At 37.6% G+C, this 15,746-nt stretch overlaps 1 protein-coding gene across 1 annotated transcript in view; it reads right to left on the bottom strand.

Annotated features, from left to right (window-relative positions):
- NKAIN2 (sodium/potassium transporting ATPase interacting 2) overlaps positions 1-15,746 on the bottom strand; it is a 996,525-nt gene that overhangs the window by 17,989 nt on the left and 962,790 nt on the right. The window contains exon 5 of the mRNA XM_021693163.1: positions 1,585-1,645. Coding sequence (XP_021548838.1) covers positions 1,585-1,645 — 61 coding nt within the window. The remainder of the gene's footprint in view (positions 1-1,584; positions 1,646-15,746) is intronic.

A 15,746-nucleotide genomic window follows, 5' to 3' on the forward strand; every position in this document is an offset into this window, starting at 1 on the left:
CATTTCTGATTATGTTATTCTTCTTTCATAAACTACCTGCCAATTGATTTGCCGTCATGCTATACAAAATGAAGTCCAAACTCTTTACTCTGTCATGACCATTTGTCTACTGACTCATTCATGCTCTCTTTTCCAATCTTCTCTGGAAATACAGATACAATTCAGTCATATTAGTCTGGCGGCTCTGCCCCCGACATGGCAGGCTGTGATATGCCATGGTGCTTTTTCATCTTTTGCCTCGGAGCACCTTACTCACATCAGTTACCCAACAATATCTATTCATCTTTCAAGATCACGCTCAAAAGTGTCTTTCTCTATGAAACCATTCCTGGTCCCTTTCCTATCTCCCCACAATATACACTCTACAGAGTTTTATTATACTTACATGTTTACATGTTTGTTTTTCCCTACTACAAGGTAAATTCCTAGAGGTAAAAGCTTGTGTATTACTAATCTTAAAATCTCCAAAGCCTGACATAACACTTGACATATTGAGGAGTGTTACACAAATGTTGTTTTTAGTGAAAGGACCATCATTTCTTTTAACACACAGAATAACAAACTATGTACTGTGTATTCCTGATTTTACATCATGTGTTGCTATTATTGAAAAAGTGCCTCCTCTAAATTAATCACCTGATACTGCTTCCTCCTTTCTAGTTTGATTGGAAAGGGAAGAAGAAACACATATTTCTCTTTGGAATTTTTCTTCAAATTATCCTTTACAGAGCAGTGGATCTCATTTTTGTCTTGAAATCCCAATCATTATGAATATTTTTGGAAACCAGAAAAGAAAGAAAAAAGATCCCCAACTCTAATTTTTTCCTTGGAGTAAATATAGCTGCCTAGGCAAGTATCCATGACAGTACCGTGAGCATAGAAGTATTTTTCCAGTCCTCCTATTTCAGATCCTTAGGGGGTCTAGGAAGGAGTGAAACCCTCCATCTGCCATGTTTAGAAGAATAAAATGCAGTGGAACCACTTAGAGGCTTGGAAGAGGGTACCGGCATCTAAACTCTGGATCAACCAGTAGGACTCAATGCTGAGACTCTGACAGAGAATTACAGCTATTGCATCAAATTGTAGGAACAAAAAGGAAATATGAACATTTGGTTTCCTGAAAACACATTTCTTGAATTAATCTGAAGTCAGTTCTTGAAAATTTTAGGAACTATTCCAAATTGTTGATTGTTAGGAATTTTAGTCCTGGGTGAAACTGGTTGTGTTGCAATACTTAATAAGGGTTTATAAAAAGAAAGCAGTCAAATTAACCACACTTAAAAAGCATTTCCCTCTTCAATGCCCCCCTTTATTCTCTACTAGAATTGCTATAAGAGAAACACATCTTTAAAAAATACCTTTAATGAAATGAAAGAACCATATTTTCAAAATGGGTGCTTCTCCATTTTTTCAATATGCTGGATACTTTTATGAAAACACTTTAGTCCAATGGATACAAAAGGCTTATTCCCTGTTGCAATGATGTGTTGGACGATATTGTCTGAGAAGTAGGAAGGCTAGGTAGGAGGCAGTAAAGGAGATGCTTTGAACTTGAAAGAAACAGAATAGAGCTTTAATACTTACAGCTGTCCTCTTCTTCAGTTATACATTTCACAACATAACAGGCGTAGATGAACCCTGCCAGCTGAAACAAAACAAAGATGCTTTAGACAGGAGGCAAAGGCAACAGGACTGGACCTCACTGGGGGAGTGGCTTTTCAAAAGCAGGCAGTTTATGACTAGCTAGATTTAGTGTTCCAAAATGATGGTTCCTTGTACTGAATCTTGACTCCATTGTGGATTCTTGATTCAAGTGATGTTTATCTTCCTTATAAATCAATACATTGCTCCTTTTTCTCTGAACTGCGTTTATGTGTAAGATTTGTTAACTGCCAGGCAATCTAAACCAAGTTATTTTAGGTGCAGGAAAAAAAATTATGGTCATTTATTAATGGAATAACATTGGCACTTGGGCCAATAAACTTCTAACTTACTTTCATTAGCCAAGAGCCTTAGATTGTAAAATTGGACTCTCATCGACTATTAGAAAAATGTTTTGAGGGAAAAATAATAAGATTTTGTGGTATGTTGCGTGGACACTTTGTAATTAAGAAAACCCGTTGACAATTGGACAGAACCAATTGTCACATACTAAGCACAATTAGGATAACATGTTACAGAGAAGCGATGGGGTGGATACCTGTAGGTAAGGAGTATCATGATGCATCGAATTTGGGATTGCACAGCTCACATCATCCTTCCTGAAACATACTCAAAAAGGTCCCTATCGTCAGAGAAGTCTTTGCTCACTGAAATTGTTAAGGAGCACGGCAAAGTTCTTTGATATCTATCCCCTCAGATGGAGTGGTTTTGTATTTCTTCCTATCAGTATAATATTTAGTTATGGAAATTATGAGTGCTGGTGAAAGTATGAAAACTCATATAATTTCCTGATAGTGGCATTTTTCCCCTCAAAATATTCCTGTTTGGGGGAATCCTTAAAGGAAGGAACAGTGATGACGATTATTCTCGATGACAATTCAGAAAGGCATCGATCTGGCTGAGAACTGACCATATATGACAATATTTGGGACACTATTTGGCATGGGGAAGGGAACATCAGGAAGTCCTGCAGTCTTCCAGCAGGAAGCTAAGGCACAGGGCAAGAAGGAGCTGCTGTGAGAAGCCTAAGGAAGTTGGTTTTCATTAGCTGACAGTGATCTTTCTGGAAGATGTGAGTGGAACACTTTAAGTCAGTGGGTATGCTGATAGGTATTTAATGAGCATAGTATTATCTGGAGGCAAAGAGTGGTCCAGCTAAAAGAGAAACTTTAGAAAATTCCTAATTTGGATTTGAGGGAGAAAAGCATTCTGGCGGATTCTAACTTCCAAAGAGAACTGGCATGGGATAAAACAGTGGTGACCCTGCTTGGAGGAGGAATGGATGAGGAAGAAGACCCCTGCAACATATTTTTCAAGGGCTTTTGTTTTCACATCCTGGATGAGAGGGAATGTGTACCCCTGTCCTTCCACCCCTGAATGTAGTTTCTGAAGCAGTATACATAATGGAGAGCTGCATAAGAATACCACTAATATATTAAGTTAGTTTTCTTTAAAAAAAAAAAGTGTATCTTAGAAAAATGATCAAATCAGCATTTTTCTCTTTAAATTATATGTTGCTAGGGGCAATAAAATAGTGGTGGTAAAGAACTCTTTCCTTATAGGATAGAATCATCAGGATTGTTGTTTTTACAGGCTTATTTTTAGAGGACAGGGTGGTCTTAGAAACTTGGCTTCAGCTAAGATTTTGATTTGACTAAACAAAATGACATATTTATTTGAACATTTTCATAGCTACTGAAAAAATAGACGATACTAACACTTTTTAATCTTTTATCCACCAGGATCCATGAAAATGCTCTAATCATTGAGTGAGTCAGTCCCATGGGTACTCTGTCACTAGTACTTGCATCTGCCTGTGGCTAGTTAAAGAGGCTGTGGCTTTGGTTAAATCCCCTGGGTACGGCCTAGGGAGCTCCTTTCCTTCCTCCACAGGAAGTCCTTGCCATCCTTGGCTAAATGCTCTCCATTTATCAGTAATTTATCTCTTCTTTTCAGTTTTAAATACTTACTACTTGAATTATCTATGAAGCAACCTTTTCCCAGTCACAAACTTTTCTTTTGCTTTTCACTCATCACTTCATTACTTCTAAATGAAAATCTAGGTAGGGAGCATTGATAAATTCTTAGATTCGGGGCCAATAAATTTGAACTTCTCATTAAAGTGTCACTAGATGGGGCGCCTGGGTGGCTCAGTCATTAAGCATCTGCCTTCGGCTGCTCAGGTCATGATCCCAGGGTCCTGGGATCGAGTCCCACATCAGGCTCCCTGCTCAGCGGGAAGCCTGCTTCTCCCTCTCCCACTCCCCCTGCTTGTGTTCCTGTTCTCGCTGTCTCTCTCTGTCATATAAATAAATAAAATCTTTAAAAAAAAAAGTGTCACTAGATTCTGGATTATTAAGTGTACTACTCTCCCAGAATGCAGCCAGGCACTGGATTCTGCTTACCAGTGATCTTTTAATTGTATTCGGTTGCATTCTTTAACTATCAGGGGATCTCCTTTGATATAAAAGTAAATCCTGCTGTATTTCATTACAAAAGCTTGCTGATTAAGAGAAATTTAGCTTTTAAATTGGTCACCTCTAAATACAACTGAAAATTAGTTTTTCCCAAATTAATCAAGATTCATAAGCCTCTGTTATCTTACACTTTTCCTATACCATATAAATTTATAATTGAATTTTTACTCCATAGCAATTTATAAAATTTACCTACAGAAAGGGGCTTCAAATCATTTGTAACAACTCTGCTTCTTATAATGTGCAACTCCTATAATTGCTATGTGGGCCGCAAAGACAAACTAAGCCAGAGTTTCTCAACCTTGGCACCATTGACATTTGGGTTGGGTAATACTTTCTGTAGGGTTTGTTGTGAATTATAGGATGCTTAAGCAGTAATGGCCTACAATCAATCCAGTTGACAACTGAGACAATCACAAATGTCTGCAGACATTGCCACTTGTCCCTTAAAGGACAAAATTCCCCCAAGTTAGAGCCACTGTTTTAGATGCAGTCCCATCTTCAAGGAATTTACAGTCTTGTAGCTGGTATATGCATATAATTATAATGTGAGGTAGAGTAAGGTAAGTGTCATGAGGAAGGAAGAAAATTGAATGCATACTAAGTGACGAACAGTAAACTGTGTATTTTCATGCATTAGCTCATTATTTCCCACAACAACCCTTGGAAGAATGTCATATGTATTTTTGTAGGGGAGAGATAATGGATCTTGCTTTTCTGGAGCATGTTCATCAAGTGGGAGAGGTGTGGGTTGTGTTTAGAAAAGAGCCTATAGTTCCATCTGAGAGTTTGGGGATCCCATACCAAAGCAATGGAGATAGAAGCTGTGAAGGCAGATTAGGGCTATGACTGGAGGGCCTTGGGTATGTATCAGATTGCAAATCTATGTCATTTTTTACACAATACACTTAAGAAGCACCTCATCTTCCTTGATAAAGAAGATTTGATATATTATATATATATATACATATATATATACACACACACACAAGAGAGAGAATTACTCAGCCATCAAAAAGAATGAAATCTTGCCATTTGCAACAACGTGGATGGAACTAGAGGGTATTATGCTAATCAAAATAAGTCAGAGAAAGACAAACAACATATGATTTCACTCATATGTGGAATTTAAGAAACAAAACAGATGAACATAGGGGAAGGGAAGAAATAATAAAATAAGATGAAAACAGAGAGGGAAGCAAATCATAAGAGACTCTTAACTATAGGAAACAAACTGAGGGTTGCTGGAGGGGAGAGGGGTGGGGATGTGGGGTAACCGGGTGATGGGTATTAAGGATGGCACCTGATGAAATGAGCACTGGATGTTATATGCAGCTGATGAATCACTAAATTCTACCCCTGAAACTAATAATACAGTATATGTTAACTAAATTGAATTTAAATAAAAAATTAAAAAAAAAAACCCATGCACTTCAAAAAGATTAAAAAGGCATGCTTAACTTAAAAAAAAAAAAAAAGAAGCACCTCATTTTCTACTGATAAAGTAGAAAAATTTTCATGGAATACAAATCCTTTTTAATATGATCTTTAGCTTCCTTTCTAGCCTCATTTCCCACTATTCCTAATCTTGGACTTGATGCCAATAGTAAGCTGTTGGTAGTCTGCCAACCTATATGAGGTGGTGTCAATCTGTTCTTTAATGCATTAACCCACTCTGCCAACAAAGCATGTGCATGCCCTATACCTCTCCGCCATCCCCACTCACCCTTACACCTCTGAGTAACTCTAAATCATCCTTTAAGACTGAATTAAAGTATGGTGTCCCTCAAGAACTGGCAATCCATCCCCAGGATAGGTTGTAGGGTAGGCATTTTGGAAATAAAGCTTGAGAGATGGGAGGGTTTTGAGAGGGAATAATGAGGGGAAAGGAGAGGATGCCTTCCAAGCAGACTCAGGAAAACTCTGGGAAGATGTGGATTATGCTCAGGGAGGAGCAAGCAGCCTGGTTTAGAGGAGTTTGGGCAATGGGAAGGGAGTAATGGTGCACAAATCAGAGAACAGTGACCTATTTTGTCAAAGTAGATCCGAGTACATGGAATTAAAATAAAGTTATTTTATTTTGTTTTTTATTTAAAGACAACTAGAATAATAATGAAAGATACCAGTGGTATTATATTAGGCAAACATACAATCATCCACTTTTATATAAAGAAAAAACCAAAATGAAATATTCCAGTTGTTTTAGTCTTTGGCAAAGCAGAGCTAAGCTTAAATCTTTTTTTTTTTATTCATCTTTTCACCTTGATACATCTAATATGATTTGTTCATTTCTAATTCACCTGATAGGGAACTCATATCATCTTGATATCATTACTAGCTGAAAGGAAATGATATTTTCTCTCTATAACTAATCAGATTAAAATTCTTTTTTGTATCTACAAACCAAATTATGATTGCATGTCCCAGAAACTCACTTAGAAGCTAATAGATAAGAGGAAACCAAAGCCTTTTGGTAAGTATTTAAAAAGATTCAATTGTTGTAATTGAAAATGTAACAACCTTAGTGTTTAAAATACTATCTTCTGGATTTCTCCTTCCAGGAAGTTGGAGTACACATAGTTGTCCCTAATCCTCCCACTAAGTACAACTGAAAAAACCAGGACATTTTATATATAACAAACATAGGAATTCTGAAAAGTGGAAAAAATGTAGACTGGCTGGGAATCTTAAGAGCCAAGGAAAAACATGGGAATGAGTTCCCTATTTTTCTTTCATTTTATATATACCAGACCTGGAGATGAAGAAGCTCACAACTCAGAAATGTCAACACGCACATATCCAAAAACCCTAATAAAAGCCAAAGGGACAGCCTAGTAAGAAAAAATTTTAAGACAATAATAGCTCTTCTTTAGTCAACACCATAGAAAAATCTGTAGTCCCTTTCCTCAACCACAGTAGCAGAGAGTGGAGTGCCAAGACTCCTCCGATCACCATGCTAGAGTGTCTGAGATGTCAGGCAGAAAGCTGGACTTGCATTCTTGTTAGGAAGGAGGAAGACCCTCTCCCTAGTGTCAGGTAGAGACCACATGGGGAATCTCGACTTCTAGCCTCACTCTGTAGTAAGGAGGTATACCTACCCTGAAAAACCCTCCTCATGTGGTGTTGGGGAGATACAGCGGAGAATCAGGATTTTCACCAATGCTCAGCAGTAATGAAGGCGATCCTCTGCCTCCATGGTGTCAGACAAAGCAACCTGGGAGCAGTAACAAGGCACTGGTACTCCTCCCAGCCATAGAGATATCAGTGAAGGCCATGTGGGGAGCAGGAGCTTCTGCTGTCTCCCAGGTTAATGAGAAGCCCTTCCCTACTTTGGTTTCAAAGAAGGCTGAATGGAGAACCTGGACTTCTATCCCACTTGGCAGTAATGAGTGTGCATCCCTCCTTCCCCTGCCAAAGCAGTATCAGAAGAAGCCAGCTAAAACAGGAGGTTTAAGAAAGACCTAGAGTCTCAAAACATAATATCCCAAATGTCCATGTTTTAATTTAAAAGTACTCAACATGCTAATAAGGAGGATCTCAAACTGAATGAAAAAAGACAATCAGTGGAAGATAACACGGAGCTGGATGACAGAGATGTTAGAATTACCTGTCTGACAAATATTTTAAAGTAGCTATCATAAAAATGTTTCAACAAGCAATTATGAATGCATCTGAAATAAATTTAAATAATAGTCTCAGCAAAGAAACAGAAGACCTAAAGAAAACCAAATTGAAAATTTGGAGCTGAAAAGTATGCAATAACTAAAATAATAATAAGAAAACAACTCAACTCCAGAATGGAAAAGAATCCATGAACTTAAAGATAGATCCGATGTGGACAAGAGAGAAAAAAGTAGATTGAAAAAAATGAACAGAGCTGCAGGGACCCTTGAGACTATAATAAAACAGCTCACATTTGTATCATTGAAGTCCTGAAATAAAAGCAAAAGAGAGCAGTACTGAAAAAGTACTAAAAAGAATAGTGGGCAAAAACTTCCTAAATTTGACAGAAGATGTGAAGTTACATGTTCAAGAAACTGAGTGAAGCCCAAACAGGATAAGCCGAAAGAGATTCACACCAAGCAAGACACATGACAGTCAAAATTTGAAAAATCAGAGACAAAAATCCTGACAGCAGAAAGAGGGAAATATTTATGTACACTGTTCTGAAAAAACAGTTTGTGGGTTTCTTTAACAACTAAAAATACAACTACAATACAACTCAGCAATTGCACTCCTGGCCATTTACCCCAAGGGGATGAAGACCTGTTCACATCAACAACTGTACACTAATGTTTATAACAGCTTTATCCATAAAAGGCAAACACTGGACACAACCCAGATGTCCTTCAGTGGGTGAATAGTTAAATAGTGGTGTGTCCGCATCATGGAATACTCCTCAGCAATAAAAGGAAGGTACCATTGATATATGTAGCAACCTGTATGAATTTCCATAGAATTATGCTGGGTGAAAAAAAAAAAAACAATCCAAAAGGTTATATACTGTAAGATTCCATTTATGTAACATTCTCAACACGACACAATTATAGAAATGGAGAACAGATGAGTGGTTGCCAGGGCTAAGTTAGGTGGGAGTCACAAACAAGTAGACCTGGTCACAAAGAGGCAGCTGGAGGGATCCTTTTGGTCATAGAAGTTCAGCACCCTGACTGTATCAATATTACTATCCCCATAGTGATACCCTATAGTTTTGCAAGATGTTACCACGGGGGGAGCTGGGTAAAGGGTATACAGGCTCTCTCTGCATTATTTCACACGATTGCATGTGATCTATAATTACCTCACGGTGAAAAGTTTAATTTAAAAACACTGTATTTTAAGCAACTATTATTTATAGTAAAAAACATTTGTATTATAATTTCTAAATTTGCAAATATATGTAAACATGGTAGATATATCTGTTTTCTTAAGTACAGACACATTTCAATTCTGAGCCCTTAGACCAACAGAGAAATCTACAAAGGTTTTTGATGTTGATACTATATAGAATCACTGTTTAACACTCTTTTTTGCCTGGGGTTGGAAATGGGGGGTAGCAAACACTACTTTTTTATTTGCAATTATCTCTTTCTCAAATAAATTAGTTTTATGTTTCATTTATATCAAATCATCTATTTTTGTTCTGGGTTCATAATGCAGAGGCTATAAGCCCATGCTTTTTGTAATATGAATTTGAACAGAAGGATATTATGCCCTCACAAATTATACTTTTAAGTTGCAAATGCTTTTACTTGCTCTTTTGTATCTTACTCCATTTACATAATTCGAGATTGCTTCAGCAAAGGATTGTAATATGATTATATCAGGGTTATTAATGAAGGTCTTTTATATGAAATATTTTTTATGTGGGCTGGTGTATCATCTATCTTGTCCACCAGACAATTCTTATCCCATACTATTCCACTGACTGGACTGTTAGAAAGCATGTTGCAAATTTCCTTTGCTGTGGATAATCCAGGTGCAGTTATCAACCTACAATAACTTATGGAGGATTGCCTTTAGGGCTATTGTGAACGTTCACAGCCTACTGAGTCAGAAAAGCTTTCCAGAGGATCAGAAACATATCTTACTACCAGCCTTTAGGTATTGTGCCGCATCATCAAGCATGACTGTATTAAACACTTTTTAAAAGATTAAATAAAAGTAGACGCACATGCAAACTTGTATTATCTACTTAAGGCTGGGAAATGGACTGGACCAAATGCCAACGCTGGCTTAACCAATAATTCCCATTACAAACTGGCCTCTGGAGTCTGGTAAATTTCTTCAGGCCAAACTTAGCAAAAAGTTATCTGAGTTCAAGTGAGTCCAAATGGATTAGTAAAGTTGGCAGAGCAAAAGATATTCAGGTGGGGTATAAGACAACTAATAAAATTCAAATGTCATGATGGTTAATACCTCTTTCAGAGTTTAAATATCAAATTAGTTTTAAAAAACTGTATTGAGAGCAATAGTTCAACTGTTCTCTACATATGCCAGTTGGGAGGTGATCAAAGAGATACTATCTAATGCAATAGAGCTGTCTCAAGATGCTTTCAGTTTTTGAGGTAGGAGCCATAACGAAAGTCCTTAACCAAAACTGTTCATTGAAAATAACTGACATTATGTCGTATACCTAAAACTAATACAATATAATATGTTAATTATATATCAATTAAAAAAAAGAAAATGATTGGGAAATGCAAAAAGCAACCTAATCAACAACACCCTACTATTTCAAAAGTAAAACTAAGTTTAAGATTGTATAATATAATAGGGACCCTGATTTATTATGATGTAGCATCTGAGAAAGAAAGTCCAGTTTTAAAATGTTCTGTAAAATATAAACAATTAATGTCCAGCAAAAAAAATCGAAGAAATTAAGTACATGATTCCTTTGTGAGAAAATGGTTCAAATAGCGTAATTTTTGCTCAGAGATAATACGGAACTGAAAGCAAAATTAATGATACAAATATGACATATGCAGAAATAAATTAGCTCAACTTAGGTATGTCAACATTGATAGACAAGGCTAACAATGTTCACTGTATTTCATTGGAGGGAGTGAGCTGTCCCAGTGATGAAGATGGGAATAAGAGTTCAGATTCTTCTGAAGAAAGGAGAATTGTATTGCAATACTAGTCGCAAAAATAACCTCTTTCAAAAAGGTGCTAAAACTATGTTAACATTTTTTTCTTTTTTAGAGGGGCTAGATTAGAAGGAAAATGTAGAATATATAATGCACCTGGTCCTGCAGCACATATTACAACACTATATTTCAAGAAATCATAAATGACATCATGAGAATATATATATACATATATAAATATACACACACACACATATATATATGGAGACTATACACTGAATCTGTGTCTGATTAAAGACCTGGACTCTGAAAAGAGCAATGATAAAGAGATCAGTTTAAAATTGAGGACCAGGGGGCGCCTGGGTGGCTCAGTTGGTTAAGTGACTGCCTTCGGCTCAGGTCATGATCCTGGAGTCCCGGGATCGAGTCCCGCATCGGGCTACCCGCTGGGCAGGGAGTCTGCTTCTCCCTCTCCCGCTCCCCCATCTTGTGCTCTTTCTCTCTCTCACTCTCTCTCTCAAATAAATAAATAAAATCTTTAAAAAAAATAAAATAAAATTGAGGGCCAGTTCCAGTGGGCATGCTTTAGGCATCTCACCTTAAGTCCTGTTCTGCAGGATATTTAAAAATTCTTTTTTTAAAAAAAGATTTTATTTATTTGACAGAGAGAGAGAGAGCACAAGCAGGGGGGAGCGGCAGGCAGAGAGAGAGGGAGAAGCAGGCTTCCCGCAGAGCAGGGAGCCGGATGCGGGGTTCAATCCCAGGACCCCAGGATCATGACCTGAGCCGAAGGCAGATGCTTAACCGACTGAGCCACCCAGGCGCCCCTAAAAATTCTTGAGAAAGGACAACAATGATGTGATGATCAAAATTTGTTGTTAATGGAGGATGCCTATACAAGTAGTGTGGTCCCAGATTATCTGAAGAAAATTACTCTATCTAGAACTAGGGAGACAAATAGCCCCACTTCCTTCTGGTCTTGTCCTCAAAATGCTGACAGTGTTCAATGCTGGTACCATAAATAAGAGCGCTACCCAACGGAATTGTAACCGCACTGTGATGGGAGACAGAGAAACGAGATAGGATGAGATCATAGAAAGTTCTCAGTAAACTCTGTGATGATGAGGATGACAACAGAGAACTCCCCATGCAAGCTGATGGTTGACTGCTTCCTGGGAACATCACTGAGGACCAGATGACCTCTGTGATCACTTCACCTTAGAGATTTTAAAATGAAGTAATGAGTAAATTATCATTGTTTAGAAATCACAAGTGCATTCAGATGTTTCCTGTGCCAATAAGCTGTTAAATTAGAATTTGTCAAAGGGCAAAATGAACACATCCACCCATGCCTGAGTAGTAAATATTCTGTATTTTTCCTTGTTAAAATAACTCTGATGAAATACAGTGGGCCATTCAATGGGAATGGTGAACAACAACAACAAAAATCATCTTTGGCTTCTAAGATTCTGTCTTGTTCACATTTCTCAGGGAATCTGGGGTCATCTAGGATCCTTAGAATAATACAGATATATGTAAGCACAAGGCTTCTGTCTGGGTAGAAGTCATTCCTTCCAATTTCATCTGACGATACAAATTAGACGAGATCCCACTAGAGACCTTTCTGGAATTGACCCAGTTGTCATCTTCCAGTTAGAAGGTAACTTCCATTTCGGTGTTTCTTTACAGAAACAGGGGCTGAGTCAAGAAATATAACTGAGATGGGCGCCTGGGTAGCTCAGACGGTTAAGCGTCTGCCTTCGGCTCAGGTCATGATCCCGGGGTCCTGGAATCGAGCCCCGCATCAGGCTCCCTGCTTAGCATGGACCCTGCTTCTCTTTCTCCCTCTGCCTGATGCTCCCCCTGCTTGTACACTCTCTCTTTAATAAAAAATAAAAAAATCGTAAATAAAAGAAATATAACTGAGAATCATAAATCTCATTAGGCAAACTATAAATCTGACCTCAAGCTCCTTGCTGTCTCTATGTGTGTTTTGGCATGGCCAGCTGGGATATCCCCACGGCTTGGAAGCCAATGCTATACTCTCATAATATACGAGAAATCCTTGGCCAGGCTGATTGGCTATGTGGTGGGATATAATAAAGAGTTAATGTTACCTAACTTTGAGGAATCTTCATAAGGCATTTTTTTCTTTTGGCAGATAATGAGTGTCAGAAGAGATTGCTAAATGACAAACTCACCATTATCAAAAATAATTTATTGGTTAACATTATAGAAAAATGGTGTCAATAAGAACAGAGCTCTTGCTGTGCTAAGAAAGGAAAAAATGAAAAAGAAAACATCAGAATATACCAGCTAGAGAGAAAAGTTGCTTCAAAATGTTATAGTAAACTTAGATGTATTATTTGGGGTTTGAAAATATAGTTAAAAGGGAAACTTAGAGCAATTGGTCCATTTACCATGACATCTGTGGGAATAAGCTTTATGCTCTATGAAAAGGTATTTTATGTAGCATTCAATGGAACTTGCTTCTAGAGCAAAGTACTTGATGCAACCACGAGGCAGGGGAAGATGAATGGGAGTGAAGGTAGTAACAGAAAAAGAACCCCAAGGGGAATAAGATATGGACTGGGGAAGACACAAATTTGAAGACCAGTTTTTTTTTCCCCAAAGCAATTTTAAAAGGCACAAAACTGAATCAAACTGTTACTTTTAAAAGGCCCGTCAACCCCATCCACGTGCAGCAGTATAATCTAGTTGGATTGAATATGTTTGGAATCAGAACTTGGCTATGATTGGTGTTCTTCACTGACCCCTTTTTCCTTTCCATCTGAGTTACCTTCTTTTCAACAGAAATCTTTAAAAAAAGAAAAAAATAAATTCTAGATTGTCTTCTTTCTACATAATCCAGAGCCAATATGAGGGCACAAGACACTGTATCAACTACCTCAGACTGAAACAATTTCATTAATTACTAGTAACAGGATTATTACCATTTGCGAATATATAAACTAGAAAAACTGTAAGTGTATTTGTGCATTTTGCTTTTTAATTTTTCGATGTTTAAACCTCAGAACAACCAATCATCTAACTAACCCCTCGTATCATGGGAGGTAAAAAAGGAAAGGCTAGTGATTAATATTCAAGGTAACAGCTAGAGTTGTTGGAGTGTTCACCATATTCTGGGTATAGGCTAACATCTTTACAGCTATTGTCCAACCATTCTTTCCAGAACCAAGGAAAGAGTTTTATCCCCATCCATGATTTAGAAATGAGAAAACCGAGGCTACAGAAATTAGTTGATGTCCCAAGATTAAGAGATAGTCATAAGAGGACTTGAATTCATGTCTACAAACCTGAAATCCTATATTTTCCACTCTTACACAGTACTGTTAACTTCTCCAACAGGCAAAACTGACAACATTCTCAAGTGAAGGGAACATAAGATTCTAAGAATCAGAGTAAATTGACATTCAGGAAAACAATTCCTAAAATTAAGTTCACCTAATTTTCCAAGTTGGAAATTTGGACATAGAGGATAGTACTGAGCTTTGGATTGGCAGATCCTGGAAATCAGCAAGAAACAAACTGGCTGAGCTACCAGATGAACCACAGAAGGGCTTAATGCCACTCATGGGAAACCTGTAGTATGCAGGAGAACTGGAGTTTTCCTCCCACTCATTTAATTACCATTTCAGCTCTCTTTCAGTGGTTCCAACTCATCATGATTTTATAGTCCTCCTCTGAAGAGTTTATATATGTTTCTAAACAGAAGCCCAGAATGGGCTTCAAATATCAGAAGTATATTGGTGAGCCACTAATTACCTTACGTTTACTGCTGGTGGTACTATAAATAAAGCTCCCTTAAACATTTTCTACTTGAACTTTTGTGAACATGTATTTTTATTATTCTCTTAAAGAAATGCTACTAGTGGAATGGCTGGGTCATTGCAGTGTAGGAGCCTGGGGACTGGAAGTGGTCTGAGCTTCTGGAAATAATTAGCAGAGAGTATAAACTGGCTTCTTCAAGAATATAGATTGTTATAATTCAAATTTTAGTTTTAGTTTTAATTTTTTTGGTATGCTTGTACAACGTGATTATCTTCCCAACATCTCATTATACTTGAAACTTTAGTAAAGTCTTGCTATGCATTCTTATATGAATAGTACTTTGGGGAACTGAAGGAATCAAGGTGACAGCATACAAAGATGAGATGTAAAGAGATAATTGAGAATTAAGTTGAAAGAGTACAGTTAAGGGCATCAGAAAAGCCCCCCCCCCCGCCCCATCCTCAAGTGATATTGCAGAATACATTGTGTATGGGATGGGAGTTTGGGCTTTCTTTTAATCCCCCTAAATATGCTGATCCCAATAGATTGGAAGAGTTTCAGTGGAAAATGTATAAGCACTATGCCCAACAGTTAGTAGGCTCTCAAAAATTAACTAGTTCCTATTTCCATCTAGTTCCAATCTTATCTCTTGGGCGAACTCATTTAAATAACTATACTATAAAGATTTCATAATAAGTAGTGATAGGAAGATGTGTTTCATATAGTTTACTGGCCAATGTGAAGGTAACAATGTGAAATCATGACTATGAACATACTTTGAGCTCCTAGGAGAAACATCTTATTTTTTAATACTTTTTTTTTTTAAGATTTTATTTATTTATTTGAGAGAGAGAGAATGAGAGAGAGCACATGAGAGGGGGGAGGGTCAGAGGGAGAAGCAGACTCCCCGCCGAGCAGAGAGCCCAATGCGGGACTTGATCCAGGGACTCCAGGATCATGACCTGAGCCGAAGGCAGTCGCTTAACCAACTGAGCCACCCAGGCGCCCCGAAACATCTTATTTTTTAATCACATTCTCCTCATCTCTAAATGTTCATCAGGCTTAGACTCAATTAACTATTCCCTTTAGAAGGAAGACAGTCTTTTTATTTCTTTTTTTGTCCCCATTCTGTACTGACCTTCTCAAGTGGTTTCTATTTCTTTCCTCCTCCTCCTTCCTCTTCTTCTTCTTCTTCTTCTTCTTCTTCTTCTTCTTCTTCTTCTTC

The sequence above is a fragment of the Neomonachus schauinslandi genome, chromosome 8 (genome assembly GCF_002201575.2).
Source record: "Neomonachus schauinslandi chromosome 8, ASM220157v2, whole genome shotgun sequence".
NCBI classification, from domain to species: Eukaryota; Metazoa; Chordata; class Mammalia; order Carnivora; family Phocidae; genus Neomonachus; species Neomonachus schauinslandi.